The following is a 20,455-nucleotide window of genomic DNA, read 5'->3' on the forward strand; positions in this document are numbered from 1 at the left end:
GGTTGCTACCGCGCAGGCATTCCACCCATCAACCTCAGCAGACCGGCAGCAGCTGCTCTCCAGCTCTTCTGGACCTGCTTCTGCTTCTCAGTCACTCTCACTCTGTATATGTCTGTATCCTAAACTGAACCTGCTGTCTCATTCAGCCCAGTCACTCTGTATCTGTCTGTATCCTAAACTGAACCTGCTGTCTCATTCAGCCCAGTCACTCTGTATCTGTCTGTATCCTAAACTGAACCTGCTGTCTCATTCAGCCCAGTCACTCTGTATCTGTCTGTATCCTAAACTGAACCTGCTGTCTCAGCCCAGTCCCTGTCATCTGTCTATCCTAAACTGAACCTGTCTGTCTCATTCCTAAACTGAACCTGTCTGTATCTCACCTGCTGTCTCATTCAGTCAGTCACTCTGTATCTGTCTGTATCCTAAACTGAACCTGCTGTCTCATTCAGCCCAGTCACTCTGTATCTGTCTGTATCCTAAACTGAACCTCCTGTCTCATTCAGCCCAGTCACTCTGTATCTGTCTGTATCCTAAACTGAACCTGCTGTCTCATTCAGCCCAGTCACTCTGTATCTGTCTGTATCCTAAACTGAACCTCCTGTCTCATTCAGCCCAGTCACTCTGTATCTCTATCTCTATCTGTATCTGGGACTCAGGTTTCCTCCAACTTTGATATGCAGGGAAGTGGTGGACCCTCTGACCTCTGCAACATTCCCATCCTTACTGTTGAGGCTGAGCTGACTTCTGTCTCTCTAGAATGGCCTATGTCACTCCCCCTGTGTTCAGTTCCCGATGGACTTCTCCCTCCATCCTACCGCGGCACATGTCTATCTTCCGTGACTCAGGACGGAGGTCATGTGAGAATGTGAAATGACCAATGTGATCATGCACAAAATATGAGTTTAATGGGTCATTCAAACCCAATCATTATTGCAGGGATTTATTTGGGGTTTCCCTGGGTATTGGTCAGAGGGGTAGGTCAGACGAGAATGAAAGGTAAAAGAAAAGTCAGAAAAACAAGCCGAACTGGAGCTGCCCAGGGCTTGCTGTCCCTGTTTAGAGACACACTTTAGTTTCCCTCTAAGAGTCCTTCCCCACACTCACTCACTTCCTCCTCTGATGCCAAGTTATGGGTGCTGTAGTAAACATGGGCAACCCAGAAACCTGCACCACTCCACAGTGTGCCGCAGGCTTGGCTTTGCCCAGAGGTGAGTCTAAGCAGAGCTTTACTCACACACACACTCTCTGCCAGTCTCTCCCAAGGCCATAGAGAGGGGGATTCACACTTTGTGTGTATGTATGTGTGTATGTTTGGTGCCATGTCATCAGCCTTCCCTCAAGGCTGTGTTGTAATGTTTCTGCGTGCATGGTTTAGGCTGCTCTCGTATGGAGGGCAAATATCTCAGGTTATTTAAGGTCACAGGCAATGTAGATCGACAGTCCAGTTTATTTGGGGATCTTAAACTGGGATTTTTAATGGAATCCGATTCCTCCTCTCAGGGCTATTCCTGTCCTGTCACTGGCTCTATTCAAGTCAACACTTCGGTGCAGGTTGAGAAGAAGAAAAAACGGTGTGAGGCAAATTGTTTTTGGCAGCTGAAGCTCCATAAACAAAACACCAATTAGAGGTCATTTTTGAAAGTGATGAGGGAACACAGTGTGTGTGTCAGGAAGGAGGCCGTCTCACATTTGAGGCTAATATCGGAGGAGCTAGCCTGGCTTGCCATGTTTAACACGCTTTCCTCCCATTTGCTTAGGGTGGGGGAGAAAGGGAACAGTTATTTAAAGCTGGCTAGTGGAATGTGAGCACTGTGAGACTGTGTAACTGCACCCCCCGACCAGATCTCTGGAGCCGCACAGCCATTAGCCAAGGTAAATACAGAATAACAGTGCTGCTGCCAGGACAGGGGGAGAAGGCCCTGAGATGCCCTGAGCCACTACAGACCCATACCTCCCCTGAGGGGTGTGCCATCGCATCGTCACCGGGCCTGGGCAGATAGCTCACATCAGCTCTGCTGGGTGTACTGTCAGCATTCCTCTCTCTACCTGGCCTGCTGATACAGTGTATACTACAGGACAGATTAGACCAGTGATTACATGACATCACTTACCCAAAGCTGGTGCCAACATTCTGTCTCCCTCTCCCCCCTCTCTCTCTCTCTCTCTCTCCGCAGACGTTAAATAGCTCTGGTGCAGGGGGTTGCCAGGTTACACTGGGATCATGCCTACCGCTGGCCTTAGAAACAACCTCACATACCTCCATGACATGTCATAATATGCCCATTGAGCAGGGATTGGAGTGATGGGTTTGGGCAATTATACATAATCAGACAGACAGACAGACAGTGAAATATTGTAGTCTCACACCAGATGAATGCTAATGATATGTCATGTTAGAAGTGATCTACGTAGATATTGTTTATTTTTACATCAAAATAAGAGTTCTAGATCATTTTGCTTTACAAAATAAAGGGGGTGGGGTTAATGAAGTGGACTAAAATGAAAGTCGATCAAACCCCGGCGAGGGGGGTCTTATTCAGGCAAGATTTCTGCTCGATCATTTTGTGCCAGTCGACTGTTAAAGACAGCAGTCATTTAGTGACTGCAAATGTTCTATGTGTGTTGAGCGTTGGAACAGGCACTGTTTGGAGGGCTGCATCCCTCCTTGCCAAGCGATCTGGCGTGGATGCAGGGGGTTGAGGGGGGGATGCAGGGGTACATTATGAGTATCTCGAGCCCGTTCAGTAAGCAGAGGCCCTTAACTCCCAGGCGGCCTGCTAGTCGGCAGGAGGAAGCAGAGGCCCTTAACTCCCAGGCGGCCTGCTAGTCGGCAGGAGGAAGCAGAGGCCCTTAACTCCCAGGCGGCCTGCTAGTCGGCAGGAGGAAGCAGAGGAGACTTTCTCAGGCCTGTGTTTTTAAAAAGCCAGTGATTATGTCATTTACCCTGGGCTATGGGCATGGCTACAGAAGTCTGGCCCAGTCCATAGTCCACTCTGTGTATGTGGTATGCGGTCTCACTGCGCCAGTTTAAAGCAGGCATATTTGGGGATGTGGTTTCTTGCTTTTTCTACTGACCGTGAAGGCAAGAGCGTCATAACACGCAGTGCCTCCCATTATTGTAATCATGCCCTTTTAATAGTGGTAGTAGTGGTAGTGGTGGTGATTGTTATTGTGGTGTGATGTTGTTTTTGTCATTGTCCTTTTGATGGTATTTTTTTTGTGGGAATAAAGAGAAGAAAATGGATTGATTTTGACTTGGGTTGTGTAGCTTACCGGCTTACGGTAACAGCAGTATAATACTGTAATACTAGCCTAATACTGTAATAGTAATACCGAAGGAAAAAATGTACTTAATATAATTTTCTGATGGTTTGGCAAACACTCCCTCCTCTATAACGCCATACTTTTTAAGGCATATAATCATAATCTCATGATGACTTTAAATATTTGTTAAACCATGAGAAGCTGGCAGGCCATCACTGACCCACTGACATATTCAGAATGATCTTCTAAGAAATGTAAGATATCAGACGAGCAGCTCACTCTACGTAGACCAGCAGCTCACTGTACGTAGACCAGCTGTAGACCAGCTCAGCTCACTGTACGTAGACCAGCTGCTCACTCTACGTAGACCAGCAGCTCACTGCTAGACCAGCAGCTCACTGAGACCAGCAGCTCACTGTACGTAGACCAGCAGCTAGACCAGCAGCTCACTCTGTAGACCAGCAGCTCACTGTCAGACCAGCTGCTCACTGTACGTAGACCAGCTGCTCACTCTACGTAGACCAGCAGCTCACTCTACGTAGACCAGCAGCTCACTGTACGTAGACCAGCAGCTCACTGTACGTAGACCAGCAGCTCACTCTACGTAGACCAGCAGCTCACTCTACGTAGACCAGCAGCTCACTGTACGTAGACCAGCAGCTCACTGTACGTAGACCAGCATAGCGTTAAACTATAATTTGATCATTTTGAGGAATATTTGAGTTGGAAGGGAGAGGCTGTGGTTGGACGGGAGGCTGTAGAGGGAGGTAACCAGGCTGCTGCTGTATCATCTCTAGACAGACCGAAGTGGGTGGGTGGCCACAGTCAGAGCAAAACCCCAGGGGCACGCAGAGGGCGCCCCTGAAACACACACACACACACCCTCCCCCACCTCTGTCTGCACACAGTACACAGACAGGCAGGAGATTCCCCCTATTAAAGTTACTGTTGAGGTCTGGGGGAAGTATGAGTCTGGCTGGTTTTCGATGTGTTGTATGAACTGTGATGCAGTGATAGTCGAGAGCTCCGAGTTGTCGTCTCTTCAGCTAGGTTTGATTTGAACGGGGACTTCGTTTAACCTATTGTTGCTCCGGGGGCTTTGGAATACTGAAAAGGAAATAGAATGATCCTTGTTCAACCTGAAGTGTAGAAACGTGAGTCTAGGTTTGGCATTGGACATGGGTCAGATCATTGCTCAAGTCTTGAGTTAGTAAGGCCTATTGTTGAAATATTATCCTTGGATTAACCTCTTCCACCCTGTCGCTCTCAAACGTGGGTGGTTGTAATAAAACCTAGCAGCCAGCAATTGGTCTGAAATAATAACATAATTAAACATTTCAAAGTGTGTGTGTTGGTGTGTCAGACTTTCTGTATATGTATAGCATGGTATGTATAGCTCTGTGTTTGTGTGCCAAATCTCTGGTAATGTGTCAGTGTGTGTAAAGAACATGTGTGTATAGCTGTCTCAGCTTGCCCACGCTACAGTTGAAGAATGACAAGTATGTATTTCTGAAAAGAAAGTCCCTCTGCATCTGAAGAAATAAATAACAGATTCATTTGGATCCCTCTGATGCTTTTTCCATTGCACTTTCTCTATTCTACTTCCCTTTCTTTCTCTCGCTCTTTCTTACACACTCTACCCCTCTCTCCACTCCTCCCTCCCTCTCCTCTTCTCTCTCGTGCTCTCTCGCCCTCCCCCACTCTCTCTTTCTCTCCCTATCCATCTTTCTTTCTCTCTCTCTGTTTTTGTAGTGCCTCCCTTGGCCTGTCTATCTCCTACACACTGTCAGTTTCAGTCAAAATCGACTTTTTCAGTGGAGACCCCATTTTTTTCTGCTGAAATTTCTGGGGACACCATTTTTTCCCCTATAATTTCTTGGGACCTCACCCCACCCCAAATCTAATGACAAAACCGTAAAATTTGACATCAACAAATATATATATATATGTATATTTAGTGCATTCGGAAAGTATGCAGACCCCTTGACTTTTTCCAAATTGTATTATTTTATTATTATTGCAGACCCCTTAACTTTTTCCAAATGTTATTGCGTTCCAGCCTTATGGATTCAATTATGGATTAAATTGATTAAATAGTCCCCCCCCATCAATCTACACACAATACCCCATAATGACAAAGCAAAAACTGGTTTTTAGAAATGTTTGAAAATGTATAAAATAAAATAAACTGAAATATCACATTTACATAAGTATTCAGACCCTTTACTCAGCACTTTGTTAAAGCACCTTTGCCAGCGATTACAGCCTCAAAGTTTTCTTGGGTATGACACTATAAGCTTTGCACACCTGTATTTGGGGAGTTTCTCCCATTCTTCTCTACAGATCCTCTCAAGCTGTCAGGTTGAATGTTTCTCATGGTCTGAGAGTCCTTTAGGTGCCAAGCAGGCTATCATGTACTTTTTACTGAGGAGTGGCTTCCGTCTGGCCCCTCTACCATAAAGGTCTGATTGGTGGAGTGCTGCAGAGATGGTTGTCCTTCTGGAAGGTTCTCCCATCTCCACAGAGGAACTCTGGATCTCTGTCAGAGTGACCATTGGGTTCTTGGTCACCTGCCTGACCAAGGCCCTTCTCCGATTGCTCAGTTTGGCCAGGCGGCCAGCTCTAGGAAGAGTCTTGGTGGTTCCAAACTTCTTCCATTTAATGATGGAGGCCACTTCTTGAGGATCTTCAATGCTGCAGAAATGTTTTGGTACTTTTCCCCAGATCTGTGCCTCAACACAATCCTGTCTCGGAGCTCTACGGACAATTCCTGTTTTTTGCTCTGACATGCAATTTCAACTGCAATTTCAATTTATGTAAGCTGGTGTGTGCCTTTCCAAATCATGTCCAATCAATTTAATGTACCACAGGTGGACCCAAGTTGTAGAAACATCTCTGAATACTTTCCGAATACACAGTATATAAAAAAACATTTTGGAGACCCCACCGCAATTACCCCGATTTTTGAATTCCACTGGTCTAACTCATGGCATTGTGAGGAACGAGCTCTTACTCCTCACATAAAACACTATGTCGAGAAGAGCTTTAAAGCCAACATTTGTTCCTTTCTTCCTCCCTCTCTCCCCCGCTCTTTTCTCTCTTTCGGTTCCAGCACATGCCGGACAGGAAAAAAAGATTTCCCCTTTGACTACGGTTTGGAACACATCTGACCCAATTTTGAGTATGAAATCTATTTCCTAAGACATGTCAATAAAATTGTATAATGTGAAAGTGAGATGTGAGCATAATTACATTTTGGGCGTCAGTATTAATGGTGGTGACTAAGAATTGATATCCATATTGGGATCATGGGTTCCATAGAAATGCTTTATAGTATATCGCACTGTATAATATAGCCTAGATAGCACCAAGCATTTGTTGGAGTGATTATATAGCTGGGTGGCTTTAGTGTTTCAGATGATCTATTCTAGGCCATTCTGACAGCCTGCTACCCACTCAACAGAGTGGGAGAATTTCCCATCTGCAGACTTTTTGTGCCCAGTCGGGTTTCATAATTCAAGGATGCAGTGGAACACATATTATCATGACTGGATCATAACAGTCCCACGATCACCTCACTCACTCAAGCACAGTCTGCAGAAAGCATTAGTCCATGTGCATTTTACACCCAGGTCTCTCAAACTGCCCTGTCCTGGGTTTAGATAGGGGAAGCAGATGTGGAGGAGAGTCGAGTTTAAATCCCTCCTATTGACTGTGAGAGGAGCAGTCTGAGAACTGGCTGCCTGGCCCAGTCAGCGTGGTGTAGTCGAATTAGTGGACTTGGAGGGCCACCCTCACTAATTCATAAGATATGTGTTTAGCCTGTCATGCTAAGCACCAGTACTCCACCCAACTAGCTAATCTGTGGGGAAGGGATGAACGTTGTAAATGCAAGCACACAGCAATAGGTGTGCTATAAATGGCAGACAGCTATGTGCTGTCGTCTCTGTTGTGAAGCCCCATGCTGGGGTTAATTCGAAACATCAAAAGAAAGGCTCATTCACCAGATTTTATTTTAAACACAGCTTATGTACAGTCTGCTTCAAGGCATGTGTGCAACATGTTCATGGAGACAAAGGTATCATTTTGACTAACTTTACCTCCGGGCTGTGTTATTTTCTTCTCCATAGAACCCCGTCCTGTTGTTGGCCATGGAGTGTGTGTGTGTGTGTGTGTGTGTGTGTGTGTGTGTGTGTGTGTGTGTGTGTGTGTGTGTGTGTGTGTGTGTGTGTGTGTGTGTGTGTGTGTGTGTGTGTGTGTGTGTGTGTGAATGCAGTGAGCTCCAGTTCCCCGTCAGAGGGTCTGCTCTGCTCTCTCTGAGACTGCTTCTCTGCCAGACGGGCCCTCTCCCCAAGCCTTACCAGACTTTTCCTATGTTGTCTCTCCGGTCCCTGTGGGTTGAAGTTGTATAATCGGGTTTGGAAGGAGGCTACGCCCCTGTCTTTTCTTTCTCCGTCTCTTTCTCTGTGTTCCCGTCCCGAATGCTCCATTCCCAACAGCTTTCTCCGCTTTCTCTCTCCGTCTTTCCAGCTTTCTCTACAGAGACAAAAGTAATCAGACACAATAGATGTCTGGAGAGCTGTGCACGGGGAAGGGAAGTCCTTCTCCACCTGGATTTGCTATACAGGTTTCCCCTTGCAATCTGTAAGCCTCACCATTAACCTGCTGCTGCGTGTAGCTGCCTGTTTTGGGTGTATGGTTAAAGACCACTGTCAAGTTTAATTATGGTGCAGGCAGTGCAGGCTGCGTCAGAACAGCTCAGCCTATCCCACTACACATTTAAACATAAGCTGCACAGCCTCGTGTCATCTCATTATGGCTGTGATTTCTCTGTTTGCTCTTTTCCTTGACTCTCATTGGTTTAAAGATGTCCCCGCTGTGTTTGAGGTGATCTAGTCCCGTCATTACACAGCGGCCTAGACTCCGAGGCAGTCCAGGCCTAATTGCTTCAGTGTGCGGAGCTCTGCTCCGCGGGGCGGGTAACACGAAGAGGCCTCTTCTCAACCACTGGGTGGGTCTCCATGTCAGTCCGACGTGCCGAGTCGTCTCTCTCTCTCTCTCTCTCTCTGTATCTCTCTCTCTCTCTCTCTCTGTATCTCGCTCTCTCTCTTTCCTACCGTGGGACTCAACACTGCCGTGATACTGCTATGCTAGACTGCAGGGCAAGACATCCAAACCACTGAGCTTCAACTTCTGCTTCATTTCATGGCCCCATTATGGGACAGAGAAAGTACACAACATATTAGTCATTGATTAATACGTTTCAAAATGTTATTGCGCACTTTTTTTGTATGTCTATTGAACTATGTGTGTATTGCAGCATATTTTAGCACGGCACATCTTGAATTATGATTCCATTCTTTATGCTGAACGTCTCAGTCTGGTATGCACTCCTAGCTCCCAGATCTTGGCTCCCACTGTTCCATCTGATTCTCCTTTTTAGGGAGACAAGTGGCGACTATAAAAGTAAACACAAAGGGAAGCCTACAGAGCGGTATATATATGGCATGAAGCTCTTTCTATAAGCAGAGCTCTTGTGGTTGAAAATATTTTCTAAATCCACAGTAAAAAGCCATCGTTTGTATCAGTGTTCTGCTCTGGATCTCTCGAGGTCCGGCATTTACAAAAATACACTGATTGGCCAGATGGTGGCGCTATAGTAAGAGATTGAAAATGCAAACTTTGAAAGGTCACACCTCTCACCCCGTTTGACCTAACGTCATGAAATTCGGTACATACTGTAGGTCCCCCTCCTCACAAGGACCACATCTGCCTAAGGGACCCATAAGGTCTGCCATGATGGATTTTCTGCCATTTTGAATATTGTGAAAAACACTTAAAATGCTACTCTTCTGGCATCGAATTACTAATCTGCACGGAACCTGCTACATGGCCTCTATGGACAAAGCTCTCTCAATGCAATATTTTCCAGAGTAGTACCTAAAACAATATGGCCTCTATTGACCAATAAACATTCACGTGGGTGTAGTCTGGCACATAAATGCATATAAATCAAAATTTGGTACACATGTTGCAAGCACTGTCAAGACTCAACATATGCAAGAACGTTCATATCGACCACACATTGACATTATAATGGGCACATGTTTATATCTCTTGATTTGTTTGACTCAGAGTCCTGAGATTTGGCACACATGCTCAGGGATGTGAGTCTAGCTAATCCATGCAATATCTCAGACACCACTGGTCTGATTTTGACAAAAAATATGTGTGAATGGTGCATCTTGATGCATCTTGCAATAAAAATCCTTCATTTGGAAAATTACACTGATTGGCCCAAGGGAGGTGCTATAGTAATCAACTTTACAGACATTAATTATACGTAATATCTCTGACACCACTGGTCCTATTTATTATTTTTGATCCTCTTTTTCTCCCCAATTCCGTTGATATACAATTACGATCTCGTGTCATCGCCGAGATTCCCCAATGGGCTCGGGATAGGTAAAGGTTGAGTCATGCGTCCTTCGAAACATGACACGCCAAACCGCAGTTCTTAACACCCGGCCACTTAACCCGGAAGCCAGCCGCACCGACGTGTGGGAGAAAACACTGTCCAACTGACGACCTAAGTCAGCCTGCAGGCGCCCGTCCCACCACAAGGAGTCGCTAGAGCGCGATGAGCCCGTCCGAACCCGTCCAAACCCTCCCAGAACCTGGACGACGCTGGGACAATTGTGTGCCACCCTCACTGGTCCGATTTTTACGAAACTCGGGTGAATGATGCGTCTTGCCATAGAGATCTGGGATTTAGAAAATTGTCCCAAGGGGGCGCTCCATCATTTGTGGGGGATGACATGTTTATTTTCTACAGGAACTATGGTCCTGCTATTATAAAAGTCCCAACTGTTCTCTGTTTACAATAATGTTCCAAATGAAAGAAAGCACAACATTACATTATGTTGATGATGTTCACCATGTGTACATGTTTTTCCTCTCCTCGCGTCTTGGTGATGTGTTTTACACCTCTTTCTCTCTAGTTGTGTGTCCACTGACCTGCATGAATGGAGGGGTGTGCAGCTCGCGGACCCACTGCCTGTGCCCGCCAGGTTTTACTGGCCGCCTGTGCCAGTTCCCGCTCCGGCAGATGCCTGAGGCCCAAGCGGCGCGGGGCAACAAGCAACCAGTCTACACGCTGTCAGTGCTGCCAGACGGCCAGAGCCAGGGCGAGCAGGCGGCCATGGGGCGACCACAGCTGACACAGACCCACTCTGTGTTCACCCTGCCCCTGGCACAGGGGGCAGGCCACCACTCATCAGAAGGTACCCATCATGGCAAACTGTGGGCACTGAAACCACAGTCATATTGCTGTATTTATCAATACCTGTGCCCATATAGCAGTTTATTTTGGGTGGCATGGTAAAGAACTGTAATCATATTCATGTAATCTCCCATGTGTTTGTCTCTCCCTGTCTTTCTTGGCGTCTCCCTCCTCTCTGCTACTCTCTCTCTGTCTCTCACTCGCGGCACTCTTTCTCTCTCTCTCTCTCTCTCTCTCTCTCTCTCTCTCTCTCTCTCTCTCTCTCTCGCTCTCTCTCCCTCCCTCTCACTCTATCGTTCTCTCTTTTCAGTGCAGTTCAATGTCCGTGTCCACCATGCACACGACACATCTGTTGTCATCCATCCTCTCGACCAATCGGATTCAAAGCCCCCTCATAAAACCGTGACACGCTTGACCCCTCAGACTCACAAACCCAGGGGGCGGTGCTTCCAGGAGACCACGCCCAAACAAGCTGTGAGTTACACCACCCATCAACATAGTGATTGTCACTTTAAATACAATAAGTGTATTATGGTTTTTCAAACGCCATTGTGTGCATTTCCCTCTTTCCTTCTCTCTCTCACGCCATGTGCTTCAGTGTAGTAGTACCCCTCTCCCTGTACTGACCAATCAGGAGGACTGCTGTGGAAGTGTCGGGAACTCCTGGGGACAAAACAAATGTTATAAATGTCCCAAGCTACCATGTGAGTAACAAATGCCTCAGAATGGAATTATTGACTTGCTTAAGTGTAAGTGTGTGTATGTGTGTCCTTTCTAGACTACTGGTGATCTGCCATTCTTTCATTTGTGATCTTCTATCCTACATCTCTAACTGCATATCTGTCATGTATAGTAATTATTATCTGTCATGTATCGTGATTATCTGTCATGTATAGTGATTATTATCTGTCATGTATAGTGATTATTATCTATCATGTATAGTGATTATTATCTGTCATGTATAGTGATTATTATCTGTCATGTATAGTGATTATTATCTATCGTGTATAGTGATTATTATCTGTCGTGTATAGTGATTATTATCTGTCATGTATAGTGATTATTATCTGTCATGTATAGTGATTAGTATCTGTCATGTATAGTGATTATTATCTGTCTTGTATAGTGATTATTATCTGTCATGTGTAGTGATTATTATCTGTCATGTATAGTGATTGTGATTATTATCTGTCATGTCGTAGTGATTATTATCTGATTATCTGTGATTAGTATCTGTCATGTATAGTGATTATTATCTATCATGTATAGTGATTATTATCTGTCATGTGTAGTGATTATTATCTGTCATGTGTAGTGATTATTATCTATCATGTATAGTGATTATTATCTGTCATGTGTAGTGATTATTATCTGTCATGTGTAGTGATTATTATCTATCATGTATAGTGATTATTATCTGTCATGTGTAGTGATTATTATCTGTCATGTATAGTGATTATTATCTGTCGTGTATTGTGATTATTATCTGTCATGTATAGTGATTATCTGTCATGTGTAGTGATTATTATCTGTCGTGTATTGTGATTATTATCTGTCATGTATAGTGATTACCTGTCATGTATGGTGATTAGTATCGGTCATGTATAGTGATTATTATCTGTCGTGTATTGTGATTATTATCTGTCATGTATAGTGATTGTGATTATCTGTCATGTGTAGTGATTATTATCTGTCGTGTATTGTGATTATTATCTGTCGTGTATTGTGATTATTATCTGTCGTGTATTGTGATTATTATCTGTCATGTATAGTGATTATCTGTCATGTGTAGTGATTATTATCTATCATGTATAGTGATTATTATCTGTCATGTGTAGTGATTATTATCTGTCATGTATAGTGATTATTATCTGTCATGTATTGTGATTATTATCTGTCATGTATAGTGATTATTATCTGTATCGGTCATGTAGTGATTATTATCTGTCATGATTATTAGTGTATTATTATCTGTCATGTATTGTGATTATTATATTGTGTGATTATAGTATTATCTGTCATGTATGGTGATTAGTATCGGTCATGTATAGTGATTATTATCTGTCGTGTATTGTGATTATTATCTGTTGTGTATAGTGATTATTATCTGTCATGTATGGTGATTAGTATCTGTCATGTATAGTGATTATTATCTGTCATGTATGGTGATTATTATGTATAGTGATTATTATCTGTCATGTATTGTGATTATTATGTATAGTGATTATCTGTCATGTATGGTGATTAGTATCGGTCATGTATAGTGATTATTATCTGTCGTGTATTGTGATTATTATCTGTCATGTATAGTGATTACCTGTCATGTATGGTGATTAGTATCGGTCATGTATAGTGATTATTATCGTGTATTGTGATTATTATCTGTCGTGTATAGTGATTATTATCTGTGATTATTATCTGATTAGTATCGTCATGTATAGTGATTATTATCTGTCTGTCGTGTAGTGATTATTATCTGTCATGATGATTAGTATCTGTCATGTATTGTGATTATTATCATGTATAGTGATTATTATCTGTCGTGTATAGTGATTATTATCTGTCATGTATCGGTCATGGTGATTAGTATTGTGTCATGTATAGTGATTATTATCTGTCATGATTATTATCTGTCATGTATGGTGATTAGTGATTATCTGTCATGTATGGTGATTAGTCATGTATAGTGATTATTATCTATCATGTGTAGTGATTATTATCTGTCATGTATGGTGATTATTCATGTATGGTGATTAGTATGGTCATGTATAGTGATTATTAGTGATTGTGATTATTATCTGTCATGTATAGTGATTATTATCTGTCATGTATGGTGATTAGTATGTCATGTAGTGATTATTATCTGTCGTGTATTGTGATTATTATCTGATTATTATCTGTCATGTATGGTGATTGTATAGTGATTATTATCTGTCATGTATTGTGATTAGTATCTGTCATGTATAGTGATTATTATCTGTCGTGTATTGTGATTATTATCTGTCGTGTATAGTGATTATTATCTGTGTATGGTGATTATTATCTGTCATGTGTGATTAAACTGTATAGTGATTATTATCTGTATGTATAGTTTCCATTCATGTATTGTTTATAATCTAACTCCTTGGCAGATGTCCATCTGATCTCGATCTCTGCTGTTATACGCATTAAGTCATTTGTTTATGGAGCCAAAAACACAAAGCGTCCATGCCAATAATTCATTCCCAGCTTATGAAATAATGAGCCTGCATTAACGCAAGTAATTTGTGTATGTCTATGTTTGTATAAGTGTGTACGCATTTGTGTGTATATGTGTGAGTGTGTGTTTGTGTGTGTGTGTGTCTGTGCATGTGTGTATGTGTGCAAGTGAGTGAGAGAGAGCGAGAGAGAAAAGAACTCTGCAGTGTCTTCCCATGTGCCAGGCCAGTGGAATACTGTCATCGAATTGCCGAAAATTGAATTTCAAGCTGCGCCCCATGAAAATCTTGGCCAACTTACCTTTTTCCATTTTTCTATTACTCCATTCCTCAGTTGTGAGTCAGACAAAGAAACCTTTGTAAGAAAAGGATAGTTATGGTTAATCTTTAAACTTGGGACAGCAGGATCCCTGTCTGGCATGCTTCTCGCCTCTTTTCTAGTAACGTTGAAGGAACGTTCTATTGTTTTCATGAGACATGTCTTCTGCGAATGAACAGACAAAAGCAACAAGTGGAAAATATGATTCTGGGCTTTTCTTGGGAAGCATGAACTTTTTGTAAAGTTGTACTTTTCTCCCATCTATTTTTGAAAGGTATTTTGGAACGCGATGCTCCCACAGTTTCCCACAAAAGCATTCTTACAATTTTTCTGCCTGGAGGAAAAATCACTCATAGACCACTATTTTTTCTATCATCATTTGATTCCTTCTGTTGAATCTCTCTTTCCCCCAGATGAAGAGTAGTTTCACTTGGTCACTCACCCCTCTTTTATTTTATTTCCCCTCTCTTAGTACTTCCTGGTTCATACTCATGCTTGAATACCTGTAATCTCTCAAACCCAGGCTCTGATCAAACATGTCTCATCTATACACATATCTCTGTCCCATGGAATCACACACATTTACTGTCTCGCTGCCTATGCTGACAGTGTGTTCAGACAGATCAAGGAACAGCTAAATGAGCTACTTAGTCCAGGGCAGCAGGTAGCCTAGCAGTTAAGAGTGTTGGGCCAGTAGCCGAAGGGTCGCTGGTTTGAATCATTGAGATGGTAAAGTGGGAAAAAAAATCTGATATTCTGCCCTTGAGCAAGGCAGATAACCCCCAACAACAACTGCTCACCGGTTGCCGACGACTTGGATGTCGATAAAGGCAGCCCCGCGCACCTCTCTGATTCAGAGGGGCTGAGTTAATGCAGAACACACATTTTTGGTTGAATAGAGTCAGTTGTGCAACTGACTAGGTATTCCCTTTCACTAGTGTATGACTAACTGGAAGCAATGATCACAGACGCTGCTGCTATTAGAAACAGAATAGGATCATTCTGGCGTAGGCCTGATCCATTACTTAATGGTTTAGTTTAGGCCTGTCTTTCTTCTCAGATTCTCAGACATTTTATGAGACATTATTTTACTTGATCGTTGATGAGCTGTGTGTAGTCTCCCCTTCCTCTCTCATTCTTCCATTCTCTCCCCTTTTCATCCCCCCCCCCTTCTCTGCCTTACCCTCAGATCCTGGGGTGAAGCTGCAGACCATCATAGAAGACTATGGTTCCACCTGCCCTCAGGGCTATAAGAGACTCAACAGCACCCACTGTCAAGGTAGCATGAACATACTGCCTCTCCCCTGACTGATTCAACGGATGTATCAAGGATGTATCAAACAATAGATAATTTACACAAGTTACACCACATTTTGTTTGGTGCGCATTTGGTATGCCCCGGTATGAGTGTAAATCTTTGCCCATTTGCTTCACTGATGTGAGGAGAAAAAAAGCCACTCCTCACGTTCTCTCTGTCCCCCACTCTTTCTTTGTCTCTCACCCTTAAGACATCAACGAGTGCACCATGCATGGGGTGTGTCAGAACGGAGAATGCCTGAACACCCAGGGTAGTTTCCTGTGTGCCTGTAAGCCTGGCTTCACCCTGGACAGGACCAGATGTGTGGGTGAGACTCAGAACCTCCTCCAGGCAGACCTGCTCTCCACACAACTCTGCATTCACTCAGCACAGCCATATCGCCTTCAGTAGCAGCAGCACTATACACTATACATCCTCTCCTCACATGTATATGAAGATGAATTGTTGTGGGGTTTTCATTTGTTGGCAGTGGAGAGGTCAAGAGGTGACCTCAGCGCCTGATAGGTAGATGAGCTGAATATGTTTCACATCCACAAAGCTGTCACCAAAGCTAGCCTTTTCTGTCCCAATAGTTAGTCCAGTATTTTCACAGATCCCTTATGTCCGTTATTTAAAATGCCACATCTGAAATAACCAAAATGTCATATGATTTTCCCTCCACGAAACGGCACTACCCTTAGTGACCTCTTCTGTAAGCCTAATGTCCTAACTCCAACCTCTGTTGTGTTTTGCTCTCTTCTGATTGGTCCTGGCTGTCAGAGTCTCCGTCTCCGGTGGAGCAGGGCCAGTGTTTCCTCATCGTAACAGAGGCGGGTCGCTGTGAGCACGCCCTACCCACGTCCCTGTCCCAGGAGATGTGCTGCTGCACCGTGGGCAAGGCCTGGGGCTCCAACTGTGAGAGGTGTCCCCAAGACGGCACGGGTCAGTGGGATGCTGGAGTAGGAGACTGGAGCTCGGTTTCTAGTATTTCTGACAGGTCAGATGCTGTATGATTACAGGTCAGATGCTGAATTATCTCATCCCCTCTTGTTTTTCCACCTCCATTCCTCTCTCCCTGGTCCGTTAGCCTCCTTCAGTAAGATCTGTCCAGCAGGGAAGGGCTACTTCCTCCATAGTGTCCGGGAGACGGTGGCGTTCCCACCTCAGATCCACTCCAGCCTGGAGCAGGTTCCCCTCAAGCCTGACAAGAACCAGAAGAAAGACAGTGAGTCACTGTGGCTTCTCCCAGAAAGTAGACGAAGGGTGGACATGATTTACCTTTGTCCGCCTGCCGGCAGACGTGCTTCATTCTGGATTCACTTAGTCACTTAGAACGATGCTATTGCTAAGATTTTTTGAGAGTGCAGTCGGGCTATTGGGGATGCCTCCAAATTACTGGGACTTTAGAGGGCTTAGAAATATAATCAAATGTTATTTGTCACATGTGCCAAATACAACAGATATAGACCTTACCGTGAAATGCTTACTTACAAGCCCTTAACCAGCAGTGCAATTTTAAGAAAATATTTACTAAATAAACTAAAGTTTTAAAAAAGTGACACAATAACAAAAACAAGGCTATGCAGTATACAGTACACAGCAGGTACCAGTGCCAAGTCAATGTGTTGCGGTACAGGTTAGTCGAGGGAATTGAGGTAAAATGTACATGTAGGGGTAAAGTGACTAAATTCATCATCTGTAAATGAAAATGGACAGTTATTCATAATTTTGACCTGTTTTTCTCTGGGTTCTCTTTTTCAGAAGTCAAGCACCTGGTAAGCAACTGTTTTTCTTTAGACATTATTCATTGTGTGAGAGACTGGGGGGGGCTGTCATTCTTGACTAAAAGTAAAGATACCTTAATAGGAAATGAGTAAAATTCTCACAGTAAAATTCTACTTGAGTTAAAGTCTAAAAGTATTTGGTTTAAAATATACCTAAGTATCAAAAGTAAAAGTTTAAATAATTTAACATTCCTTATATTAAGCAAACCAGATGGAACCATTTTCTTGTTTTTTTAATTTACGGGAAGCAACTGGCACACTCAACACTCAGACATAATTTATATAATGTGAATAATGTGTGTTTAGTGAGTCCGCCAGATCAGAGGCAGTAGGGATGACCAGGGATGTTCGTCTGACAACTGTGTGAATTTGACTGTTTTCCTGTCCTGCTAAGCATTCAACATGCAACGAGTACTTTTGGCTGTCAAGGAAAATGAATGGAGTAAAAAGTACAATATTTTCTTAAGGAATGTAGTCAAGTAAAAGTAAAGTAGTCAAAAATATAAATAGTGAAGTAAAGTACAGATACCCCCCAAAAACGACTTAAGTAGTACTTTAAAGTATTTTCACTCAAGTACTTTACACCACTGTGTCTCTGTGCCCTGTCCTGTAGGAGGAGCCTCCAGAGACGACCACACCCATGCAGCTGTCTCCCATCAGCACCCACGGCCCCCGCGTACCTGGTACGCCTCTCATTCCTTTATTCTTTATTCATTCCGAAAGTCCTATTAAGGTCAAGAGAGCCCCTTTTTGTTAGGGAAACCTGTTGATATTCATGGGGCCTTGATTGGGTCTGTCTGTTTCTCTGGTTGGTCCCAAAGTGATCATCACCAAGCCCACGCCTCCGCCCATCATCAGGTTGAACCCAGGCAGTGACCCCCTGGAGGTGGCACAGACGCAGGTCTCACGTGAGTTCCACTACACAGTCCAATCAAATCTAATATCAGCCTATAGCTGCAATGTTGTTGTCTCCATGATGGGATGTACAGTACAGAGATCAACTGTCTTAGGTAGGTTACTGTGTGCCCCCTCCCCACAGCAGAAACAGACGAGTGCAGGCTGAACAGGAACCTCTGTGGCCATGGGGAGTGTGTCAACGTGCACACTGGCTACAAATGTGAGTGCTATGCTGGCTACCGGCTCCACCCTCAGAGGAACGCCTGTGTGGGTAAGTCAAGGGACAGGACAGGCGCATGTCCAAAGGGATGGGAGGGATTTTGACCAGAGCCATGTCTGCACTCTGTATCCAAATAGTTAAATTGTGACCGACGGGCTCGATTCGGTCTAATGTAGTAAAAACATTTTTTTTTTTACATTGGATAAAGTAGAGACTCAGAGCTAGATAATGGTATATCATACACTACAGTTGAGGAACGATGGGAAAGTACAGTACAAGTCAAAAGCTTGGACACACCTACACACCAGGGTTTTTCTTAATTTTTTACTATTTTCTACATTTTAGAATAATAGTGAAGAAATCAGAACAATGAAATAACACATGGAATAATGTAGTAACCAAAAAATTGTTAAACAAATCAAAATATATTTTATATTTGAGATTCTTCAAAGTAGCCACCTTATGCCTTGATGGCAGCCTTGCACAATATTGACATTCTCTCAACCAGCTTCATGAGGAATGCTTTTCCAACAGTATTGAAGGAGTTCCCAAATATGCTGAGCACTTGTTGCCTGCTTTTCTTTCACTCTGGGGTCCAACTCATCCCAAACCATCTCAATTGGGTTGAGGTTGGGTGATTGTGGAGGCCAGGTCATCTGATGCAGCACTCCATCACTCTCCTTCTTGGTGAAATAGCCCTTACACAGCCTGGAGATGTGTTTGGTCATTGTCCTGTTCAAAACCATGTGATAGTCCTACTAAGCGGAAACCAGATGGGATGGCTTATCGCTGCAGAATGCTGTGGTATCCATGCTGGTTAAGTGTGCCTTGAATTGTAAAAAAAAAATCCCTGACAGTGTCACCAGCAAAGCACCCCCGCACCATCACACCTTCTCTCCATGCTTCATGGTGGGAACCACACATGTGGAGATCATCCGTTCACCTACTCTGATTCTCACAAAGACACAGCGGTTGGAACCGCAAATTTGGACTCATCAGACCAAAGGACAGATTTCCACCGGTCTAATGTCCATTGCTAGTGTTTCTTGGCCCAAGCAAGTCTCTTCTTATTATTGGTGTCCTTTTTTGCAGCAATTTGACCATGAAGGCCTGATTCACACAGTCTCCTCTGAACAATTGATGTTGAGATGTGTCTGTTACTTGAACTCCGTGAAGCATTTATTTGGGCTGTGATTTCTGAGGCTGGTAACTCTAATGAACTTATCTTCTGCAGCAGAGGTAACTCTGGGTCTTCCTTTCCTGTGGCAGTCCTCATGAGAGCCAGTTTCATCATAGCGCTTGATGGTTTTTGCGATTGCACTTGAAGAAACTTTCAAAGTTCTTTAAATTAACTGACCTTCATGTCTTAAAGTAATGATGGACGGTCATTTCTCATTGCCTATTTGAGCTGTTCTTGCCCAAATATGGACTTGGTCTTTTACCAAATAGGGCTATATTCTCTATACCACCCCTACCTTGTCACAACACAACTGATTGGCTCAAACACATTAAGAAGGAAAGAAATTCCACAAATTAACTTTTAACGAGGCACACCTGTTAATTTAAGTGCATTCCAGGTGACACCCACATGAAGCTGGTTGAGTGAATGCCAAGAGTGTGCAAAGCCGTCATCAAGGCAAAGGATGGAGAATGCTTTGAAGAATCTCAAATATAAAATATATTTTGATTTGCTAAACACTTTTTTGATTACTACATGATTCCACGTGTGTTATTTCATAGTTTTGATGTCTTCACTATTATTCTACAATGTAGAAAATAGTACAAAATAAAGAGAACACCTTGAATGAGTAGGTGTGTCCAAACTTTTGACTGGTACTGTAATTCTGCCTTGAAAGTTTATAAAATTGTAACCCCACTTTTGAATGTTTTGGTACATGTACTGGAGAGCTCTTCTTTGTCTACACCCATTCTGCATCGTTCACACCCTCTTAAGCCTGAGCCCCACCCATCTCTTTAAGGATTCACATGCATGACATCAGCAATCTGGTGGTTCAAAATAGCATAACTGGTGAATTTTAAATCCAATTAACCCATCCGTTTAAGTATATGTCAATCTAGCAAACCAGGCAACTAAAAGCAACGTTCTTACAATGTGGTTTGTTTCTAGCTTGTTATCTAGCTAGCTAATGTTAAGTTAGCTGGCAAGCCAGTTCAAATAATGACCGCATCATATA

General features: G+C 43.3%; 1 protein-coding gene across 7 annotated transcripts in view; it reads left to right on the forward strand.

The window, feature by feature from the left end:
* The window catches only part of LOC115135596 (latent-transforming growth factor beta-binding protein 3-like), a 39,249-nt gene that overhangs the window by 5,956 nt on the left and 12,838 nt on the right, over positions 1-20,455 (forward strand). For 5 of the 7 annotated variants that reach the window (XM_029670464.2, XM_029670465.2, XM_029670459.2 and 2 more), the window contains exons 2-12: positions 10,266-10,547; positions 10,857-11,020; positions 11,145-11,250; positions 15,252-15,341; positions 15,571-15,687; positions 16,140-16,301; positions 16,447-16,584; positions 17,121-17,134; positions 17,757-17,826; positions 17,965-18,051; positions 18,183-18,311. In XM_029670464.2, coding sequence (XP_029526324.1) covers positions 10,266-10,547; positions 10,857-11,020; positions 11,145-11,250; positions 15,252-15,341; positions 15,571-15,687; positions 16,140-16,301; positions 16,447-16,584; positions 17,121-17,134; positions 17,757-17,826; positions 17,965-18,051; positions 18,183-18,311 — 1,359 coding nt within the window. The remainder of the gene's footprint in view (positions 1-10,265; positions 10,548-10,856; positions 11,021-11,144; positions 11,251-15,251; positions 15,342-15,570; positions 15,688-16,139; positions 16,302-16,446; positions 16,585-17,120; positions 17,135-17,756; positions 17,827-17,964; positions 18,052-18,182; positions 18,312-20,455) is intronic. The other 2 variants (XM_029670461.2, XM_029670466.2) reach the window with 1 other exon arrangement.

This window comes from Oncorhynchus nerka, linkage group LG10 (genome assembly GCF_034236695.1).
Source record: "Oncorhynchus nerka isolate Pitt River linkage group LG10, Oner_Uvic_2.0, whole genome shotgun sequence".
Lineage (NCBI taxonomy): Eukaryota > Metazoa > Chordata > Actinopteri > Salmoniformes > Salmonidae > Oncorhynchus > Oncorhynchus nerka.